This window comes from Onychostruthus taczanowskii, unplaced genomic scaffold (assembly GCF_017590055.1).
Source record: "Onychostruthus taczanowskii isolate IOZ18803 unplaced genomic scaffold, ASM1759005v1 scaffold60, whole genome shotgun sequence".
Classification (NCBI taxonomy): Eukaryota; Metazoa; Chordata; class Aves; order Passeriformes; family Passeridae; genus Onychostruthus; species Onychostruthus taczanowskii.
Window position 1 is genome coordinate 5,281,215 of NW_024503680.1, and position 22,989 is coordinate 5,304,203.

The 22,989-nt window shown below is 46.8% G+C and overlaps 1 protein-coding gene across 1 annotated transcript in view; it reads left to right on the forward strand.

Moving 5' to 3' along the window:
- CTNNBL1 (catenin beta like 1) overlaps positions 1-22,135 on the forward strand; it is a 48,114-nt gene extending 25,979 nt beyond the window's left edge. Inside the window, exons 11-16 of the mRNA XM_041419314.1 lie at positions 252-433; positions 8,767-8,864; positions 9,909-9,989; positions 15,640-15,777; positions 16,375-16,447; positions 21,527-22,135. Coding sequence (XP_041275248.1) covers positions 252-433; positions 8,767-8,864; positions 9,909-9,989; positions 15,640-15,777; positions 16,375-16,447; positions 21,527-21,615 — 661 coding nt within the window. The 3' untranslated portion in view covers positions 21,616-22,135. The remainder of the gene's footprint in view (positions 1-251; positions 434-8,766; positions 8,865-9,908; positions 9,990-15,639; positions 15,778-16,374; positions 16,448-21,526) is intronic.
- The last annotated feature ends 854 nt before the right edge of the window (positions 22,136-22,989 follow it).

Consider the following 22,989-nt stretch of genomic DNA (forward strand, 5'->3'; position numbering starts at 1 on the left):
ATATAAAAACAGAAAATAAAAAGAAATAAAAGACATTAAAAAAGAAATAACCAAAACAATATTCTCAGCCACAGTTTTGAAAAGAGTTACTGTTGATACAATATTTTGGCTTCTAGAAGAGAAATCTTGCTTAGAGCTTGTGCTCAGACGCTTCTTCATCTTGTCCTTGTGTTCCTTTCCTTGTCTCTTTAAAGTAGGGAGCTCCAAAGCTCCTCATGTCCCTGTACAATTTAATTTGCCTCTTTTCACAGGGAGAAGAAGATTTCCCGCAGCAGTGCCCTGAAGGTGCTGGACCACGCCATGATTGGACCAGAGGGCACAGACAACTGTCACAAGTTTGTGGACATCCTTGGGCTGAGAACCATCTTCCCTCTCTTCATGAAATCACCCAAAAAGATAAAGAAAGTTGGAACAACTGAAAAAGAGCACGAAGGTAGGTGTGCTTCCAGATCCTTCTTATTGCTGTGGAGAATGGACAGCCAGTGTCTGAAAAGTACCTGCAGGGAGGAGGGAAGGGCACAGCACCCATCCTCACAGCTTTCAGGTCTGGGTGTCCAGCCTGCTGCTCCTGTCACAGCTGGCTGTTGAGGGCACACTTGTCCTCCTTGTTTTGGTATCAGCAGCTCCTGGCAATTCCATTTCATGTGCTGTTAATAAGTTATTTTACTCCTGTAGAGTCTGTTGTTTGAAGCTCTTACTCTGATGCAAAACTCTTTTGAAAAGAGTAATGAGGCAACTACAAATGTCACCTCAAAAGCAGTGTTTTCATGGCTCTGAGCACTGAAGTGTGACTGGATGAACATCAGGCATTGCAGAAATAAACTGCATTGCTTTTGAAGTTGCTTTTTTTTCCTTTTTATATTTTTTAACTCTCTGCCCTGGAAAACTGCTTTAACAGTGATCTGCTGTGGAATAAAACTACGATTACTGTGGGACCTTGCACTGAGCTGAGTGGTCAGTCCCTCCTGCTCCTGGTAGCACTGCCTTTCCCATTTTGTTGGGAAACAAAGTAGACTGTGGACTGTGTCTTGAAAGAAACTTTAAATACTGCCAGTGATGCTTAAGGTTTTGTGCCAGTTCATTGCTCAGCTCAGTTCTACAGAAGGTGAATATTGTGTAAAGCTGAAGAAGTGTGAGTAGCTCTCATATATGCCTAGGATCCATCCTGAACTCCTGCAGCAAGCCAAGGGAAATTGGAAGGAAATAGCAAAAACATGGGAGTTTGAAACCCAAATCCCCTGCTTTGGGACTGTCCTGGCAGCTGAGGTGGGACTCAGGTGTTCTCCCAAGGCCAGGAGGGAGGTGCTGTCCCTGCAGAGCTCTCTGAGGCCCTGGCTGGGACGCAGCTCCTTCCTCTGGCAGAGCTGCTGGGCTGGGACAGCTGCTTGTCCTCCCTCCTGAGGACAAGGAATGGGCAGTGGCGTGGGCTGGGCATGTGTGGCAGTGGTTGCTTTCCTGGCACGGGTGGAGAGCAGGGGCTCACCTGTCACCCAACCCCAGAGCAATTCACACACCTGCTGACAGTTCTGGTCACTTTATCTGCCTTGTGTTTCTTGTCTTGGATAGATAATGGTGAGGGGGAAATTGTGGTCTGGAGTTTATTCAACGGACTTGCAGAGATAGGTTTGGTTTCTGTAGGTTATGTAATAAGATTGCAGGTTTATGTAATAAAATACACAGTTGTGCTTCGATGGATTTAGGGGAGGTTTAGAAATTTTCATTTGCAGTGTGCAAGTGAGGTTTGTTTAATTCTTCTTACTGAGAGAAAGCTTCAGCTGGAAGGGGAGGTTCTGGGTAGAGTCTGAGTCTGTGGCTCATGCCATTGACTTAATTTTTCAGTTTTGGAAAGTGAGCTAATCTCTGTCTCATCTGCTTCTTCTGGAGACTGCAGTTGATACCTGTGTGCAGTCCTGGCTGCTGTGAGGATTAGTCTGGAAAGCTCTGACAGGGTCAGTTCCTGACTATTTCTGTGATAGCACGAAAAGCCAGTCTGGCCTCAGGAGAATGAAGTGATCCATGCAAACAGGCTTTGTATCACATCTCCGTCTCATTATCATGCTGAAGAAATGGAGAACATTAAGATGAGTCCAGAAATCAGTTCTATTAAAATAAACTCTCCCTAAAAGGCTGTGGTAGTAAGTCCAATTTTCTTTGTTTTGCATCGCTGGGCAGGTGAGTTACTGAATTTCTAATGACAGGAGGTAATAGAGATGTTCAGCAGGGCTCCCTGGGGCCTGTCACGCCGTTGTCCTGACACGGTGGAAGCAGCACAGTCTGTGCTTTTACTCTGCTGAGTGTTGCCCCAACCATGCAGTAGTTGCTCCTGGGGGGAACCTGGCACAGGCTCCTGGGTGCCTCTGGCTTTAAGGAAAATGCTGCAGATGTGGCATGATGGAACTGGTTCCCTCCATGCTGTTCTGGTCCTAGGAACATGCTGCTTTCTGCTTATCTCTTTGTTTATTGATCAAAAAGAAATCTCATGTTCAGTCTGCATCTTTTATCATAAAAACTTTATCCTGTGTTCAATCTGTTTCAAAAAAGTTAATTAGAACAATTCTGTGTTAGGAGACCTTTCATGTGTATGCCAAATGGAGGAAGAGATTCCTTTAGAGGGTTCTTTGGAATGGTTTTGCAGCAGTGGCATCAGTATTTATTTAAAGCAGCTTTGAGGACCTGGGCTGTGCTTGCCCTCTCTGCATTGCTGCTGGGATGGTGTTGGGCTGGGCACTCCAGGCTGTGCTGTAAAACACAAAATCCTCAGTGGGCTCTGAAATCTGGGCCCTAATTATAAAGGCCAGCCTTGCTAAGATGCTCCAGCACCGGGTGAGGTACCAAACAGCTCTGCTGAAGGGTTTGTCCTGCCTGTCCCTCTGTCTCCTTGTGTGCAGTGGCTGAAGTGCCACCAGGCTGGGGGTCCTGGCACTCACTGTGGCTCCAGGTGCCTCACCTCTCCCAGGACAACCAATGCTCAATCTCTAGAGCACCAAATCTTCTGTATGCATCTGATGGTCCTGGAACTAACTGTGGCTCCAGGTGCTTCACCTCTCCCAGGACAACCAATGCTCAATCTCTAGAGCACCAAATCTTCTGTATGCATCTGATGGTTGTAGGAAAATATCCCCTTGTCTTTATTTTACAGCAGTGTTGCTATTTACATAAGAGATAGTCTATAAAACCATGTTTGTTTTATTGTCTCTAAGGCAGTGTTCTGAATGTGACAAAATAATAAATACCCCAGTGAAAAAAAATCTCTATGTGACTTGCTGAGCCTTTATTTATTGCAGAAATTTATAATCCAAATTAAATTTGATAAAAGTAACTTCTCTGTAATGTATTTCTTCCTTTCTAAATGCTAGCATAAAGGTGTCAGTGCTGGTTAGCTACATTTTAAACACTGTCAGTGTTTAAAAATTATTTTACTCTAGGGAGCCTATGAACAATTTAAATCCAAACTGCATGTATTTATGCTTTATGTACACTATGTAATTAGGAAAAAAGAAAGGGAAAATTTCTTAACCATCTTTATGGATGATCTGAGCCTGAAGATTGGGCCTGTGGTGTCTAACTGAGTGCACATTATCTACACTTGAATTTTGCCTGTGTTTGTACAGATCATTATATTAGGATATTAGATTTGGGAGAAAAAGCTCATTGGAAGCAATTTCCCTTTTTCTGAGGCAGTGAAGCAACTCAAACCAGAAATATTTTGCAGCTGAAGACAGAAATGGCTTAGAGTTTTCCTGTGTCTGTGGAGTTGCAGTACTCGTGTGAGCGCCCAGCTGGGCTGGACAGCCACAAAGAGAACCAGCCTGGCTGTGGAGGAGGTGTGTGGTTGTGTGTTGTGAGCTGGTTGAACAGCAGTGTCCCTTTAATGTCTTTGATTGCAGGGAGTGCACAGAAATCTGCCTCTGGGTGGTTCTTGGCATAAATAGAGGGTAAGATTTTAAATAGCACTTCTGTGTTGTGACTTTTGAAATGTGGGGATTGCTCTATGAGCATCTACATTCCCATAACCTTCCTGCTGCAGAGCTGAGAGTCGGGGTGTCCCCCTGTCCATGAGTGTGCAGCGGCTCTCAGCACAGGCAAGTCACAGTGTTGGATGCTGGTTTAAAATTCTTGAACAGTCTCAGGGAGCTAAAAATGGAGAAAACACAAATTCCTCCTGAATTAGAGAGTCTGTAGTGAAGCAATCATAGCTGGCTCGACAGGCTGTATATCCTCCTGCTCTTTCTCAGGATGGTTATTTGCAGCCGAGTTTTGCTCACTTGGAGAGTGTAATGAACTATAAAAGGATGTTTGTCCAATTCATCTTCATTTAAAAGCCTTCTCTTGTCTTAGGTGTCAGTTTTACTTAGGAATGCTTAATTTGATAACCTGAGAATTAGTTCAGCCAGTTTCCAAAGGAGAATTCCTGTCGCTGGGGTGTTTTGCTTGTTTGCCCTCTATCAATAACAAAGCCTCTTTTGGAGATCCTCAGCTACACCCTCCCTTTAAAAACAACAACAAAACCCATTTCTTAGTAAATATACTCTTACTCCTTTGTGACAGCAAAGGAGTAAGAGTATATTTACTAAAGGCAGCAGAGCCCTTGGAATGAATGTCTGCTTCAGAGCCAGGTTCCCTGGGCGTGGGGAAGTGAAAAGGCAGCAGCAGAAACATGGCCTGATAAGGAGTTATTGGTATTAACTGAGCACCCTCTGACAGCCAGCAGAAAGTGTTTTTCTTTTGGTGGTCTTGAGGAGTGAGCACCCAGGGAAGGCATCAGTCTGTTTAAGCAGAACTTTATTATGCCAATTTGTTATTTCACCATCACCCTCCGACAGGAACCTGTGATTTGAGTGAGCCATGATGCTGAGAACAGAGTTAAATTTATCTCAATTAAAGTGAGCGTGCTCTGTTGCAAGAGCATCAGAAAAATAAACTTTCTCAGTCAATAGAAAGAATTTTGTTTTACGTTCAGCTTGATGACTGGATCCAGCTCACCAGGGCTGTTGCATGTGGAGCTTTTCCAACCCTCCCAGGCCCCCCTTCACCCAGCCATAAAATTGGTGTTCATGCTTGTTCTCAGTATTTTAAGATAAGATTTTTTTTTTGCAAATGCAGTGATATTCAAGTGGGTTACTCTTCTGAAATGTAGATTATTAATGCACATGGAAACAAGTCAGGTTATCAGATGCTACACCACTGGAATAGCATGTCCCAGTGCCACCTGTAGTACTGGGATGCACCAGTGGCTTCATCCAGGTTTCTCAGCAGCCCTGAAACCACCGAGTTGTGTGTCTAGGAGGGGTAGAAGTATTCTCAAAGAGCTGGCTTGCTTTTTTCTAGTATTTTCCTGCTTCTATTTAGAAACTACAATTTATCTTAAGTGTTCTTTACAAGAAGGCTCTTAAATGAGTTCTGCTGGGTTCACCAGATCATCCTGCTTGGTCTCCAACGGGCTGCTCTCCCTGGCATCCAGAACTGCCCACTGTCCCCTTCCTGCAGGATGATGCTTGCCTCCTCTTCCTCACTGTTGAGCTTCCTCCCCTGCCAGGCAAATGTCCATTATAATGAGATGTAAAAAGAAAAGAAAAAAAAGCAGGGGGTGGGGATAATATAGGCAGAGGAGTGTAGTGTTACAGCTTGATTTGACAGGACCCCCTGCTGTTGCAGCTGCCAGTGCCAGCCATGGAATAGATTAATCTGTATTCCAACACGCCGAGCTGAAGTCAAGATCGATCTAATTAGGGTGTTTTAAACACTGCCTGCATGCTGAAGTCTCTGTGCCTGTCTGGAGAGGGAAAGGCTCCCGGTGCTGCTGCAGGAAGCACATGGAATATGACCTCCTGGAGCCAGGGATGTGTTTGGGATGGTGCCCTGCAGGACTGGGGTCGTGGGGAGTGGCAGGGCTTGCAGGTGAGCCTACCATGGGGCAGCAGCAGTGCTACTGGCTGGTGAGAGAGAAGCCTCCCATCTTCCGACATCCATGAATTTAGGGGATTTTGGGATGTTTACATGAAAAAGTTGTTCTTGATGCATAGTAGCTGCCAGCTGGTATCTGTTATTTCTGTGAAGGCATCTTTGTGGTGCTTCAGCACAGCTTGGTTTGGTGTTTGCTTCTCAAAGGAATCACATTTAGTCATTCTTTGAAATAGGGCTCTTCAACAACCTCTGCCTCTGGCCTTACTGTGCCCTTCCTGGAAGTCATGCCTTTTGTGCAGGGGATGTGGACTTTGGCTGAGTGTTACATTCCTATGGAGAAGCTCCCAGAATATTCTGTAGCAGGGAGGCTGCCTGTGGCTTCACCCTGGGGCAATCACAGCTCATGGCCTCTGTCTGCACTGGGATCAAAGCCAGGCAGCTGCAGGTTCTGTGTTCTGGGGACTCAAAACAGCATCAGCTACTCCCCATTTCCCAAAGGAGATCCATCATTGAGGAAATACTGTGACTACAGCTTTAAGATGTTGCACATGTGAGATGGAGATTGGGTCAGTCCAACCTTGAGCTAATATTGTGATTACAGCTTTTAGGATGTTGCACATGTGAGATGGAGATTGGGTCAGTCCATGGTAAAATGGTGAGACCCCATCTGTGGGAACCTGCACCCCAAGGTTAGTGTTTGTCCCTTCCCATGGCTGTGCAAACACTTTAATCCACTGAATCATGGACTCAGCCTCTCATTCCATCAAGCTTTGCCCTCATTTTGGCCAGTGTCCTTGCCTGTGGATGTTGGTATTTATTGGGCCAGGACTTGCATTATCAGGCATAACCTTGATTTTTGGGTGCAGCATAAAACACGCTAGTGTGTTATTTTTCAGGAAGCTGATAAAAAACCACTTTAGATGGTTCAGAAATACTTCTGTAAAATATTTCTTTGAACATTTTGACCAGGCAACTGAATACTTCCTGGATTTTTCTGCAGTGATGTGTTGAAAGAATAACCTTGTTCTCAAAACCTCTGTGTCAGCTCCTTTAGACTTGTCAGTAGTTTTAAAGATTTTATTGATAAAATGGATAAATATCTGCATACAAGCACCAAAGCAAAAATGATGGCTAAAATACATTTCTTAGTAAAGGAATATTGGAAAAAAGCAATGAAGATAGATCATTGGTGAGAATACTGCTACTAAAATGCTGCATCAACACTTCCAAAAAAAGAAGGTTGGGGGAAAAAATAGTGTGACATACAGAATGCTGACTTCTTCCTAAACCAGCAGAGCATATGTTGGCATATATGGCGAAAAATTTCTTCATTTTGTTGGATTTCTTTCTCCTTAAGAAAACGTGATCTTGCAAGAACTTGAAGGTTTTTACGATGCTTTTAATGCCAGCATTTAATTTGGTGTTGCTTTTTGTGGAGTAACAGTTTGTGTGCAGTGGGAGCGTGCTCTGACACCCCCGGAGCCATCGTTCACCCCCGTGGGGCTGTCGGAATGACGGAGCAGCCGCACGGTGTGGCCACCCGATAAACCTGTTATCTGCCTGCTCCTCCTGCCAGCAGCGCTCCCAATCTCCTTGGAACATGAAAAATTGACACCACCTCAGGCACAAATCTGTTTCGAAAAGGAAGCTCCATTTATAAGCGGCTAATGACATGGGGGGTGTGAGTGTGCCTGTGCAGCCTCTCCTCGTGCTGCCCTTGTGCAGGATGCCGATGATCCGTGCAGCAGGGAGCACAGCACCCTGGCCAGGCAGCCTGCGTGCCTTCACCTTCCAGGGCCCAGGCAGCTGGGAGCAGGAGCTGCCAGCAAACTGGATGGTGTTGCTCATTCGTTGTGCTGGATTGATCAATCAGGGCTGCTCGTGGCTCTGGGCTGGGGAAATGCATGGTGTGACAGCAATGAGATGGTGATCCCTCTCGTCTGCACGTTGTGTTTCCCCCTCTGAAAATATAAAATCTTGAGGTCTCATTGCTGCCTATCACCATGGCTGAGGAACTGTTTGTGGCCATTAATTTTCATCAGTCTTAATCAGCAAGATTACAGTGAGGACATCTTGGAAAAGGTAGGGTGGCTAAACCAGCAGGTCTGTGTTTAATGCAGTCATGCAGGTGGGAAGTTGTACTGACTGGTTTGGAAAGGGAAGGAGATTCAAGCCCTTCTCCTTTGCTTTGCACTGCTGTGCTTGGGCTTGAGGAGAGTGGCTCAGTCACCTCTCAGAGTGGTGGGACATGGACACAGGTGTCTCCTGTGTGCTTGCAGCCTTGAATTTTACTTGTCTCCTTGGTTTGTGCTGAAAAATATGACCCCCAAGTGCAATTGAGAATACTGTAAACATGTTTATTTGGTCATTTCTGGTTTGTTGTGGCCCATTTATATTCATTGATGGGATTTTCTTTAAATGAAACTGGTTGGTTTGAGAATTTTTCCACTAGCTCATACCACTTCAGTCTCTATAGGAGTGCACTTATTCCCTTTCTCCTGCTCTCTTTTTTCAGTAGCTGTCCCTGATTTGGTGACCTGAGGGTCATTTGGATGCTGGTTTTGGCCAGGGCTCCTTTAGGCACAAAAGAGGAGAAAACCAATTTCTCTTGTTCTTTAGGTCCCTGAGGCAGAGGAGACCTCACTGGCGGGGCTGGAATGAGGAGCTATCTGTGCTCCCTGCAAACATGGCTTGTGGCTCTCACTGCTGCTCTGTCTCTCTCACCATGATGGGGAGGAACCAGGGTTCTGCTTATCAACAGCTAGGTGCTGGAGTGTTAATAGTGAATTTAATGGCATGTTACAGAGGGAAATAAGCTCCTCTTCCTGATCTCAGCATGCAATTTTCATTTTGTATTTCTAGAACATGTCTGTTCCATCCTGGCTTCCCTTCTGCGAAACCTGAGAGGGCAGCAGAGGACACGGTTACTGAATAAATTCACAGAGAATGACAGTGAGAAGGTGAGTGCTGACTGTGTCTCAGGCTCTTGGCCTCCAGCTTGGGAGGGTTCTTGCTCAGGGTGCCTGGTGCACTTGCTGAGTTAGGAAAAGCCATCCTCCTACCTGCCTGCAGAGACTTCTTCTGTCACAGACCTTTCTTCTCTCATTCACGTTTTATCTACAAACTGCAAAACTGGATGTTTAGTGCACGGCCTCCACATCCCCTGTGCTCTTGTCTTCTGGTGCCCTTGCCTATGGTAGTAGTAATTCTGTCCTGGGTTGTGTCTCTGCTGAAACCTGCCCCTAGAAGACAATCTGTGCTATTACATTATGCTGGCTCTGAGATCAGGACAGCGTGGAAAGGCACCAGTGTGTCTGGTGAAGCTCTTTTGCAGAGAGTTTAGGAGTTGCTATGGTACACATTTAACATTCTCCACTCTTGTCCTAGAATGTTTCATTTTAGTGCTGTTTGCTCTGGGAAATTCTTCCCAAAATATTTACATGGTGGTGGATAGATCAAAGCTTTGCAGAAAAGAAATAGCTTTTGCAAACCAGGGATCCCAAGGGATTTGTAAATTCTGCCACTGGGAAAACACTGGCTCCTTAGTATTCCTCATTAGTGTGTTTTAAAGGTGTTTTTCATAACCTGTTCTACCAATTGTAGATAATTACTAGACAGGATTTCAACTGCCCTAACAGTTCAGAGGAGAGTGGGGGAGCTGGAACATCCAGCACAGATAGACAAGTCCACTGGGGAAACCAGGAGCCTGGAGGACCACAGCACAGAGAGTGATCTGGGGACACGTGTCTGTTTGCTGCCATTTATCTGGCACTGATGGGACTGTGTTCCCATGTAGGATCACATCCAAAAGCCTGCAGCCCCAGTGTGCTCATCCAACCAGCACTTGTACCCTCCTTCTGTAACACATTCCTTCCTGGGAGGGACAGCGCTGCCTGTTGCTTTGTGAAGGCTGAAGTTGAGAGGAAAACAAAATTGCATGAAGGATAAAAGATGATTGCGTTGTTCTTTTTTCTTGCTTATGTCTCTCTCTTCTGCCCTTGCAGGTTGATAGGCTGATGGAACTGTATTTTAAGTACCTGGATGCAATGCAGGCAGCTGATAAGAAGATTGATGGGGAGAAACACGTATGTATTGGTTAAGATTTGCCAAGTCATGTCTGTAACACCTGCGCACAGCCATGTTATCTCTACAGGACTTCTGGCTCAGCCAGTCACTGTTCTCAGGTGTGCCCTCATACCTCTGCTGTTCCTCTGAATTCCTATTGCCTCACTTTCCAAGTTCCAGGTAACCTCAGATAAAGTGGGCCAAGAATTTCTCTACAAGTGCTCCTGGCTGTCTCTTATAGTGAATTTTACTAGAAGTACCTAAGTCTGTCTGTGCTTCAATTTGCCTTCACTTTCACCTGGCTGCAGTCCTGCTTGGTTTGGCAGATGGAGAGCAGGTGAAATGCAGAGAGACAATTACATGATAATGTGTGAGGCCTCCTACCCTGGTCTGCAGGCTTGTGATCAGCAATGAGAAGGTGTCTGTGTTGATGAGTTGGCTGAGGAGCAGCCGAGGGCTGTGTGCTCTCCGCACACCAGCAGTGAACGTTTGAGTGACGCGAGCCTTGGTACCGCACAGCACTTCCTTGGAACTGAAGCTGGAACAGACCTTTTGAAAGAGCGGCTGGAGTCAGGAAGCAGCTTGCAGAGCTGTTAGCGAGCTTGGCCAGCTTCCCACAAGATTATCTGTATCAGTGCTGGGGAGGGTGTGAGATTGATTAGCACCGACGGAGAGCAATGGCTGCAGCTGCCGTCGCGCACGCCGCGCTCTGTGTGCCACGGGCAGCAGCCCCCCACCAGGCCCCGACAAACAGCTGCCTGCCCGTGCCAAGGCTGCTTCTCTGGGCACTGCCAAACATTCCGAGGGCATCAGAGCACTGCTGCTGCTCCAAGAGGCACGGGAGTGAGTGATGAATGGAGCTGCTTTTGCTGCCAGCACTCAGGCTCCATATGGGCAGCGGCACCGCTGAGCAGTGGCCTGGAGGAAAACAGCATTTACCCTTTCCTGCTTTCCTTCTGTGCTCTGTCCTTCCTCCTCAGGACAGGGCAAGAAATTATTTATTCTTTACATTTTGGTGTTGGTGTGGAGGTTTTAGAACTCAAACACCAGACTGGATTTTTTCAGTTGAAGCTTTGTAGTGTGTTGGAGCTGCTTGTACAGAGCCCTAAAATACCACATGCAGAGCAAGGGTATGCACCCTTAATTCAGGAACACCCTGGAGCAGCCTGCAAACGTTAACATCTGTAGCAAACAGCCAGCACAGAGCAGGAGTGGAGGGAATTTGAGTGTGAAGAAGTTTTTGTGGAAGCTTTTAAATTAATAATATTAACCCATTCGTGTCTACTAAATGCATAAGAGAAGTAAAACTAAGAAATGTCAGATTCTCCTCCTATCCAAATTAAATGGACCTCAATTCTTTACCTTCTATTAGAACTAATAATAGGATTTGGCAGAAGCATCTCATGGGTGTAACATATTGGCCACAGCATGTATAAAATATGATGTTCAAGTTCATTCCTAGCTTGGAACACGTCTGGAGAATTATCATTTGCTTTATTTTGTAGCATCATCAGATGGTCAGTGGGACATGGTCTCCTGAGATCTGAAGTGGCTCAAGTGTTTTCCCCACACAGAAATAAGCAAAAACCATCATTCTGTCTGTCACATCATGGCACTGTCTGGCTGTGACAGGATTTATGGGACACTTTAATGTTCCTTGTTGTGTGGCACATGAATCACTGAGGTGGGTTGTATGAACACTTTAGAAACTGTGCTCTGTCACTGGGGGGCTTTTGACCTTTCCCTTGCAGTAGAGGACATGGTACCCCAAAAATCTGGTATACAGATCCTCACCTTCCTCCCTGCCCCATGGAAAAATGATACTTGGTGAGATTTTACAGGTTCAGCTTACACTGATGAGAGTGAGATCTGAGTCTGACGGACAGAGTATCCTGGTGTAAGTCTTGCATTACAAGGAGTGAAAAGCTGCTTACACAAGAATGACTGAGTGCTTTATCTTTAGTAGTGCAGCTGGCATAAGAAATTCCTGCTCTTGTAGTTCTCCTCCTTTTTATTTCTTTTAGCTTGGCTTATTTTAGTGATTTGGTTTATAGCCCTGCTTTTCAGCCCATGGCAGTGATGGTAGTGGAATAGTTGAGGGTGGAAGGGAGGGGGGGAATTTCTCAAACCAGCTGTTTTGGGGAGGAGCACTTGTAATAATCTACACCCTGATCTGGACTGTGAAACAGGATGAGGTCATTGAGCCCCTTTTTAGTGTTACTTCCTTGTTTCCTTCAGTGGAATCTGTTCAGAAAGGTTTCAGAGGTGATAGCTTGGTGATTATCCTAATTGCCATGGGAAACCCAGGAGCAAAGTCCATGAGAGCATTGTCTCCCAACACCTCATGTCTATCTTAGCACTTTTCTCAGAATTTTTACTTAATGAAAATATCTTGTTATCCTCTCAATTTCTTTAATTATTTCTGTAGGAAACGGTGCAACATCCTGTGGCCTTTACCTCTCTCTAAAATGAGGTATAATTATGGGTGGCAGCAATAGCCTTGATGATCTCTAAAGATGGTAGGAAATGACAAGAGATAGTTTAATATTTTTATAGTTCCACGGAAAATTATGCTCATCAGGTTTATTCAATAAAATATTCTCACCAGACACTTTGTGCTATAATGACTTACAAATTACATGCTAATTGTGGTACAGCTCAGCCACTCCATCCTTGAAAGGAAGAGGTGGAACTCCTAGGATGAGTGTGGTATCCACAGGTGGGGATAACAGGTGGGGATTTGTGTCAGCCCATCCTTTCAGTTTGGTGTAGAAAGACCGAATTGCTTGGAACTGTGCTGAGGGCAGGACATGATGGCTGTGAGTGTGGCTCTTAGCCTGTGGTCTGAAGGCCCTTCCTGAGCATGTCTTGCATCCCTCAGCTCTGCCCAGTAATATAGATAGAAAGTAGTAAGGGCAGAGACTCCATCCTTAGAGTGAGAGACACGTTGTGGTGGTTTTTCTGGTGTGTGGCTATTTGGATCATGTTCATTTCTGTCTGCCTGGACTGGCCTTGCTGTTCCACATTGTGAGGGTGTAAAACCAGGATCCTGGAGGTGTTCTTTGTTATTGATCAGTGTCCTTTTCCTCTGCTCAGCTGTGCAGTGTGTGTGCTGGAAGGTGAGTGATAGATGAGGAGGGAGGAGGATGCAGAAATCTCCTCCAGTGCCTGTATGGAGCAGTGTGATTTTTGGTACAGCACTGGCACATCCATCGCATCTTTAGGCTTGGAGTCTCTACCTGACACCTCGAGGCCTGTCAGTCCTGCCTCATTAGTGTGAGAGAAGCTCATTTTAGCTTCACAGAAGCCCATCTTATTGCTGTCTTCTCCCATCAGCAAGGGGCATCTCAGTACATATTGCTGGCAGATTAGAAATGGCACCTGAGCGCTCATTTGGAGGTTAGCGACTGACAGCTTTGAAAGAGAGTCCAAGTGGGAAAGGCCCTGCTTGGTACTGTGCTGGAGGCAGACTAGCACTGAAAGGGTGGCTGTGGTTAAAAAAAAAACAAAAGAGGACTGTGAAAAGGCACCTTAAAACTGTACTTGTCTTCTAATTCATATCTGCTTAATTTACTGGCACAAAATAATCTCCTCTGCTGAGAGGGGCTGTTGGAGCTGCCACCGCTCTGTAATCGAGACCGTGCCTGCCTGGATCCAGCTCCTGTGATCGCCGTGCTCGGATCAGAATGCAGAGCAGACCTGGCCTTGGTTTCTTGCTCTGGAGATTCAGAGTCCTGGCCTGTGGATGTTTTTCTGCTCAGGAATTTAGCACTGTCGAGCAGAGCAGCCAATGAGCCTGTGTGCAGTGCGGAGTGTGAGCGGTGGTACAGGAGTGAGTGTGTTGTCTTTCTTGAGTGTTTTTTTAGGTAATTCAGTCAGTGTTCAGCTCTCTCACTAGCCAGACTCATCATTGTTCAGCTTTAAAGACCAGATTTGAGCCATTTGGCACGGATTTAGGGTGAGGGAAGTCACTCTCTGCACAAAATTAGATTTTTCTATTTACTGGCAAGAGCTCACATGCTGGCTTTGCCCAGTCATGCCTGTGCCCATGATTTTGAAAACCTGGAGTAAATGACAGTCATGCATGTGTCGGAGTCTTCAGGATCTGATGCTAAAGCGTCACATCTGGGTGTAGCCAAAGCAGTTGATTTCACAACATGATTAAGAAGGCACTGGCTTCTAAACTTGTTCTTTTACTGGCAGACTGGATTTCTAGGAGGAAAGGAGAAGTATTTCACTACCTAAGCTTTCCTCTGTCTTTCAAGAGGAAGTGAGAATCAGCTGTCTAAGTCACTCCCATCAGATTTCCATCCGGGGAGCATCCATTTCCCCCCTCTGGGGAAAGTTGCACAGGGCTCATTTTCCTTGTTACGTCTAAAACCCTCAACTCACCACTAGATGCAAGGGCTTGGCTTGACAGAACAGTAAAATTTGGCAGCCTCAGCCAGCTTTGGTGCTGGTGACTGTGAGTGCCTGGAGCACGTGTGCCCGAGGAGGTGCGTCCTGTGGAGCGTTGCGGGCGCGCAGCGCTCGCAGGTGATGGCTCTGATGAGCAAAATTTGGCAGCCTCAGTCAGCTTTGGTGCTGGTGACTGGAGCACGTGTGCCCGAGGAGGCGCGTCCTGTGGAGCGTTGCGGGCGCGCAGCGCTCGCAGGTGATGGCTCTGATGAGGAAATATTGCTCCACCTGCCAGACTGCTGCAGAATAAATCACAGAACTGCAGCGAGCTCGTGGGGCTGATGAGCTGCTTCCTTTGTTTAAGAACAAAACCTGAAGACAAACCCCAAAATGCAGGAGGTGACACGTGACACAGTTGTTTGGGCCTGTCAGTCCCCGTGAGGATGGAGCACAGGCACATCCAGGGCCAGCTCACAGGAGGCTGCTCTGAGCTCGCTGCCAGGTGGGTCTTGACAGTGTTTTGAAGATAAGCTCTCTGGACATGAGGAATGGAATGGAATGGAATGGAATGGAATGGAATGGAATGGAATGGCCTCTTTCTTTCTTCCTCTGGCCTCTTTCTGGGCAGGTCTCTCTAGTGAAACTCATGTATACAGAAGAAGGATGGATGGTGGGTCATCATTCCCATGGGAGTCTTTGGCTAAAAAGCCCTGTCCTGGATCTGCTCTGGCAGCACCTCTTAGAAACAGCTGGAAGAGCCTGGCGGGCATGGAAAAGCTGTCCTTGTGCATGATTTTCAGATGTGTTTTGTCATTTATCAGTCAGTCATGAAGCTAGAAGCCTGATAGATCTTAGAGTGTGCTGGAGTCATGTTCTGCACTGCTGAACAGCACCCTCAGATGGCCAGTAAAAGAGCAGGTTTTGTTCCATTCTGACAAAGAACTTGTAAACCACAGATACATGCGTCTGTTCCATAGTCACACACTCTCACCCTTCAATGTAGAAAGTGATTTGTATGTTTAAATTAAAATTTTGACTTGCAGATGGACACACTTCATGGCCAGCAAAGGCAAAACTTCTTCAAAACTGAGTGAAATGTTTTGTGAATTTAAATGAATTATTAAAAATACTTCTTCGGCAAGACATATATGGCTGGTAATGTTTGGGGGAACACAGTTCTTAAGAAACTACAAATTCCACCAACATTTTGCCACTCCTAATGGGAAGTGCTCTGAGAGAATCCTCACACCTTTCCTTTGTGTGTTTTTACAGGACATGGTGCGTCGAGGAGAGATCATAGACGATGACATGGAAGATGAATTCTATCTCCGTCGTCTGGACGCCGGGCTCTTTGTGCTGCAGCTCATCTGTTACATCATGGCAGAGATCTGTAATGCCAACGTTCCCCAGGTAAAGCTGCCTGCAAGCTTGGCAGATTGTCTGTGTTTCCATTCCTGATGCAGACAAGACTCTAAATCTTTGCAAATGCTGCGTTGAGTAATTGTTTCTCTAATTTTCTTCTGGGGAGGAAACCTGCTGTTTATTGCACTTGTGTCCATACAGTTCCATCAAGTTGCAGCAGATAGGGCATTAGTGGGAACAGAAATTGATTGTTGTCACCAAATTCATATAATCTGTGTGAGCAAGGTCAGGGTTTGAAATGGAAAGGCCGTGTTGATGCCATTGCTGAGGGAGCAGGGGGAAGGGACCTGCTCTCGGGAGGTCTCACAAAAGCACAGCTACAGCTTTTCTTGATCTGTGCAAAATGCACAGATAGATCTCTACTTCCTCTGTGAATACATTGGGGTTTGTGGATGCATCCTGTGGCTTCTTATTTCTGTGCCATGTGCCTTCCTGGGTGTTCCTGAGCAGATGCTGAGGGCTACCAAGACTGAGTTGGTTTTTGTGGTGTTCAGGTCTCTGCTTATCCCTCAAAGTGGGAAAAACTGGGGCTGTGCATGGACTTGTGTTGAAGATCTCTTTCTTCTCTGTCCTACTCCTCATCAGATTCGTCAGAGAGTCCATCAGATCCTGAACATGAGAGGCAGCTCCATTAAAATTGTTCGACACATCCTGAAGGGTGAGTAGAGATATTTTTGTGCAAGTGTCTCATCGCTACCAGGGACAGCTTGGTCATTGCTTTGCAGGATGAGCCTTCACATGTAATTCTCCCTGGCTTCCTGAGCATCTCCAGGCAGCAGCTGAGCAGTGTTCTGAGATCCTGGCAGGGCTGGAATCACCCTGATTAGTGGCGTGCTTTGCTTTGCCTCTGAGTTAGGACACTTGCTGTAGCTGCTGTCAGAGAGCAGCACATCACTGCACGCTTCCATCAGCTCCAGCCTGGCTGGAATTCTCTGCTGACATTAACGTGAGAGTAAATATTTAAGGGAATTGTACATGCCTGCTAGAGGGAAGAATAGTGGAGTCTCATCTTTCATTAACATGGCCTTGCACTTTACCATCTGCACCATATTAGTACCCGTGGTGTATTTGTCTTGTTCTTAGTGTCAAATTAATAGGGATTATAGCATTAAAGTATCCTCCATAGCTTTAAAATGTAGCTGTTGTGATTTGCAATCCCAGTTTTAAAGTACTGCTTGTTATTTTTAATGCTCATGGTGAATTAGAGCAATGCCTGTTTGAGCTGTGGCCTTCCTCTGCAGCCTGCTGTCCTTCAGCAGCAGCAGCCAGTGGAACTGGGGGAGAGGAGGGCAGGACTCAGCCTCTTCCCATGGCCCCTTGGAGCTGAGAGGCTTAGTGGAGGAGGGGAGCCAGAGCTGCCTGGAGAGGATGCTTCCTTATGGAATGTATCAGCTCCAAAGGGGCTGTGTTGTTTTCAATGTGAGGAGAGGAGTCTGTTTTTCTTCTGGAGGGAAGGGAAGCTTGGCAGCATTTCTGAGATAGTGGGCTATGGGATGTGTTCCAGTGTTTCTGCTTTTTTTGGAAGCAACAATGTTCTCCTGGGCTTTTCTTGCCCCCACTTCAATAATGGCAGGTACACACAGCTTATTTCCTGCAAAACCTGTCGGTTTTCTTCCTTCTGATATGCAGGAAAAAAGGAATCAGAAGGCTGGCTGGTATGACAAAATCAAGAGTGATTTTCTGACAGTGTGAAATTACCTGCAGCTATGGGCAATCTCCTTGGCCCTTGTCTTTAGCCACAAAGTGCAAGTTAATGCCTGCTGGTGAGCAGGGGGGCTGCATATGATGTCTTTTATGATTTTAATTATGATACTTGAAAATTCCTGCCTCTAAACTGCCCCTTTCCAATGTGGACTATGGCACATGTCCATGTTCAGATTCCCACACTTTCCCTGGGCCGTGTGTCCCTGGGGGAGTTGTCTGCACACCTCGCTGGATTTACACACTGCACAGTCACAGCTCTGGGCTGTTGACTTACATACCAAGCTGAATTGGAGGGCAGCTGCATTAAAATTTCATCTGATTCTTTCTTTCCCAGACAGTGACTTGCATTGTGAAACTTTCTCCGCGGTTGTATCGGGTGTTGCAAGCTCGGGGTTGTGCTGGGCTGGCTGCTCTCAGCAGCAGCACATTCCCTGCCTTGAAGGGGCACTTTGGCTTGTTAAAAATGCAGGGATGGGTACAGAGTCTGGGTTCTGACTGCAGCTCTCCCCACTTCGTATACTTGCCAGTTTTAGAGACTTCTAGAGACAATAATCAAAACCTCAGTGATAAATTTCTTAGTGGGTGCTTGTGAAGTCCCACAGTGGGACCTGGGAGGCAGGAGCAGCACTGGGCTCAGCTGCAGTCTGGGCTCTGAAATTTGAGCATTTCAGTAGTTACACACCTGTGTCCACATGTGCAGTCAGCACAGACTCACCAGCCTGTAACAGCACCAGGGACACACATCTGCTTCTCTGAAGGAGTCACTTCCCTGGACACAGCTTCCCCAGGAAGCCAAGGGTTTGGAACAGGGATTTGGTGTGGACCCTGCAGTGTGCTGCTGGGATGCAGGGGCTTCCAAAACTTCACTGGAGTCTACTGCACAAGACTCTGTTGCCTGTGACTGAGAGCTCAGGAGCTTGAGCCTTGGCTGGAATGTTTCCAGGCTACTTCCCAACTTGCTCTCAGGACAGATGAGGACCAGTTTGTTTTTACTTTTCGTTCAGTGTTTTGCTCTTGTTCAGTTTTTATTTTCTATTTTTGCATACTAATTAGGTGCTCAGTTTTTAGTTTGATTTTTATGGCCTACATATTCTCCATGTTTCTCTGGCAACCTGACAGCTGATGGATCCCTTGGGGTGGCTCAGAATTACTTACGATGCAAGCAAGGAAGCGAGACTGTTTTCTTATGGTAGAGCTTTCAAGGGGGAGGAGTGGGCAGGGAATAACGGCAGGCTCATTAATGCATTTCTGCAGCCTGACCAGTCCTCCCACACTTCCTTTTTCTCAAAGATCAAGCATTTCTTGCAATAGGACAGTTAGTTTATGCTTTGGAAGAAAACAACTGAGTGGTGTGTACCTTGGCTAGGAAGATGTTTTGGGGATGGAGGCTGGATTTGAGATGGCAGTGTCAGTATCTTGGGGAGGTGCCTGGTCTCCATCTGTCATTGGAAATGGAGTGAGGCACAGGTTTCTCTGAGTGATACTTGGCTCTGGAATGGCAAATCTCCCTGTTCCTCACTGATCCAGAGAGACTAGCCATTGATGCTGGCTACCTCAGGAGCTCTGTCAGAGCTGCTCCTGCTGAGGCCCCCCTCTCGCACCTGGTGTCAGGTGAGCAGGCACACTGGGAGCTGGGCATGTGGAATGTCTGCTGCACATTCCAGCCCAAACCTGTTAGCACAGGTAAACACAAAGGAAGGGTCAGTGTGCTCTGAGGATGGAGCTCAGTCTGGCTCATGGTGCCTCCATCTGTGCAGGCTCCACAGCTTCCAATATCCATTACAAGCCTCAGTATTTCCCAATTGATTTTTACTGTTCTGTAACCATTGTATTTTGTCTAATGAAGCAGAAACCAATCTTGGGCCCTTTCCCTTTGTGTAGCTACAGCAGTGTGTAAGCTCTGGTTAACTGTTGGCAGGAGCAGCTTACATTTGATTTTTTTTTTACCAGTCTCAGTGAAGTGGTGGAATTTTAAATAAAAAAGTAAATACATAAAATCTCAGTTGGAGATTTACTTTTTTAAGCCTGGTTCTGGGGGTTTTATCTGGTGTCTTCAAGCTGCTAATGCTTCAAATGAGCATTAGCAGCTGTCATAACCCAGTAAACATTCTGCCTTGGAGTAACAGGGGTTTTAGTCTTACAAAGCCTAGATGTTTAGAAGGAGAAATGCTGAGCTTTTGGACAAGATAAGAAGAATTTGTGTCTTGTTTTTGTTTGGGTGATCTCTCTGTACAAAGGAAGGGCAGTGTCATTAGTGGCACTTGGTGGCTCCCTGCTTGAGCCCTAGTCCAAGCAGTCTGGCCTTCCTTACTGGATGCTGGGGGCAGAGCTGCTGGCTGTGCCAGGCTTGGAGACTATGGCTGTCCCTCACCTGGGCTTGGAGAGGCCACTGCAGGTGGGAAGTGTTGCCTTTGGGCTGCAATGAACTCCAGCACTTGCATCCGCTGCCATGTTCCAGAGGCACTTACCCTGATGGAGCACGGAAGGGGCTGCTGGGGACAGAGCTGGCTCCTCCACCAGCCCCAGTACTCAGGCTCTGGTGCTGCCTGAGGGGACAGGGGAGCCTGAGCTGAGTGCCAGCCTTGGCTGGGAAGGGAGCCCCTTCCCTGTGCACTGGGATCATCTTGTTCCTGAGGTTTGGATCCCCGGTGCAGCCCAAGGCACGCACAGCCGGGTGCCTCGCAGCAATCACTCCATACACAGGAGCTACAGGAATCCCTCCTTGTGGGAGCTTTCTGCTGCTTTTAAGAGCTGTGGAGAGCAACTCCTCCACTGAGAGAAAGTGCCCTGAGCTGGTCCCTTTGCTGGGACAATGGGCAGCTCAGGTTCACCTGCAGCAAACCTCAGCATTACCAACCACCTGCTCATGTTACAGGTACTGGAGCGGTTTATAAATATTACAAGTATTTTTCCCAGAGGTTTGGTAAAGAACTCTACTGCTTTTACATGGAGAGAGAGACTGTACACACAGGAGGGAAGACTCCCACATCAGCTAACTTCTGCCTGTCCTCGCTGCTTTCAGTGCTCCTGTAACAAAGGCTTTGATGGAGCTCAGAGCGTGTAGCTGTGCTAAATGTATAAATATTAAAGCAAACTTTCTGCAGCAACTTACCATTCAGTGCTGAATACAAGCTGTTCTGTTTGTTTGGAAGAAGGAAAAGAATGCAAGCAGGCGGAGGCAGGGAAGTGCTGTCTTAACCATCAGCCTGCTCCTGATTCCTCAGATTTGTTCAGCTCCTTGCTTCTGCAGCTCAGAACCTGCTTTTCATATGTTCTTTTTAAACTGTCTTTGAAAATGCAGGTTCTGGTTGTGGGAAGGAGGGAGCTGGTAGGAGATGAGAGCTGCCAGCTCCAAATGAATATCAGGAAGGAGAGCTACAGAGGGAGTGTTTAGTTCTGTGGTGTTTGACCGTGTGCAGGGATGGGCAAGACCGTGATCAGGGTCTGGTGTCCTCTGCCTGATGACAAGTACTTTGGTTTGTAGTTAAATCTGAACTGGTGGCTTTTCTTCTGTGTGGTTAAAAGCACTGGGTAGATGAAGGAATTGGGGTCTCCTTGGCAAAAATCCTCATTCAGGATGCTTGGACAGCAGGCAGGTTAAACCCAGGACTGGGAATGATTAACAGTTGTCACAGACCCCACCTCACCTTCCCTGATGACACTCAGTTGCCAAAGAGACCTAGGAAGCCGGTGATTTGCAGTGATTTATGGTTTGCATTTCTTGGGCATAATGCCATGATTCCCATGCCAGGGAATGGGTGCTCCTGGGTGCTGCTGTCTGCTTGGGCCAGAGCAGGGAGTTCTCTGTGTCTGTCTGCCTCAGAAGCTTTAATGAGTGTCAGCAGGTGTTTGTTATGCAAAGCTTTAACCCTGGGGATGGGCAGGAAAACCATCAATGCTCCTTGCATTAATTCCCATTTGGCTGTCTGCAGTAGTGTGGGTGTAGATTCTGCTGTGGTGTCTGCAGGAGTTGTTGTCCTTTGTTGGTTCCTGGTGCACTCAAAGCCTGTGTCCCTCTGCTCTCTCCCTGCAGAGTACGCGGAGAACATCGGGGACGGGAAGAACCAGGAGTTCCGGGAGAGCGAGCAGAAGCGGATCCTGGATCTGCTGGAGAATTTCTGAGGCCCTGGGAGACACCTCTGTGTCTGCCCACAAGGACATGGCGCCAGTCCTCCCTCCTCCTGCCCCTCCTCCAGCCTCTACTGCACGATCAAAGTGATGTTTCTATGAAACTGCTTCTAAATGGGATTTGGGAGATATTAAAGATAGTTTGCTTTTTTTTTAGTTGCTGGTTTGTTATTTGAGCAGTGTTCTGTGAGTGGGGCTGCAGCTGCATACGCAGCACAAAGCCAGCATGAGGTTCTCATCTTTTTTATCTTTTTCCCCCTAAATCAAGCTGCCAAGGATCACTGTGAAACAATACAAATGTTTGTGTGGCAGGGAGGGCAGAGAGGAAGGCTGCATGGCTCGAGAGACTGTTGGCAGGTTATTCCAGCCTGATGCATTAATGAAAATGTACAGCCCTTGCTCTGATGGGAACCAGGGAGGCTGAGGCAGTGGTGTGTGTCCAGTTCATCCCTTCTTCAGTGGCAGACGAGATCCAGGAATTGACCACATCAGCCATTCCTGTTACATCTTTCCAAAGGTGAGTGGGAATTGAAAGTAGGTTCTGGCACAGGCTGGTCACTGTTCCCTTCTGAAGAGGAAAAAGAGGAAATGAGTCCATTGGGGTTTTACCCAGAACTAAGAGTGAAGGGAGGTAAGAAGTGACATGCCCAAATTCCATTGCCTTTCTTTCACAGTCAGCTTTGGGTCTTGGCTGTGCTTGTCCAGTAGAAAACCAGAGTTGTGGTTCCTGGACAGGGAGCTTGGCTCTTGAGCAGCAAGTCCCTGAGAGCAGAGATGTGGCCCTGCCTGCCCCAGGGGAAAGGGCCACAGCTCATTCTCATCAACCACGGTGTGGTTTTGGGTGTCACTGTGCCAGACTCCAGTGCTTCCCTGAGCCGGGACTCCCAGCTGGGATGGGAAGTAGCAGAGGATATTTTCCTGCATCCTCTTTTCTGCTGCTGAAGTTAATGACTGTCATCACAAGCCATCGTGGCTCCTGCAAGCTGGGCCGTGCCTAATTTAGAGAGATTTGCATGCTGGCAGCATTCATTTTTTATCTCCAAGAAAAATGCATTGTCAGGCAAGCTTAAAGGCTTCCTTCAATCCTGACTGCACAGGCACTGCTGGCCTGGTGCTATTGAACGCTGGTGTTCAGGGCATCAGCATGGAAGTCGTGGCTTCAGCAGCCACAAAAAGCTACAAAAATACATATTTTTTGTGTGGAACTTGTCAAATTCCTCATTTCTTTCTTCTGTTTTCAATCTGCTTCCTTAGAGGTGTTTTTTCCTTTAGCTTTCAGGTGTGTTTAGGTTTTTACTTGATTCTGGGATTTATTCCCTTTCCACACCAGTGGAGCTGTGGTCAGAGCTGGTTTCTGGTTTCCCCTGG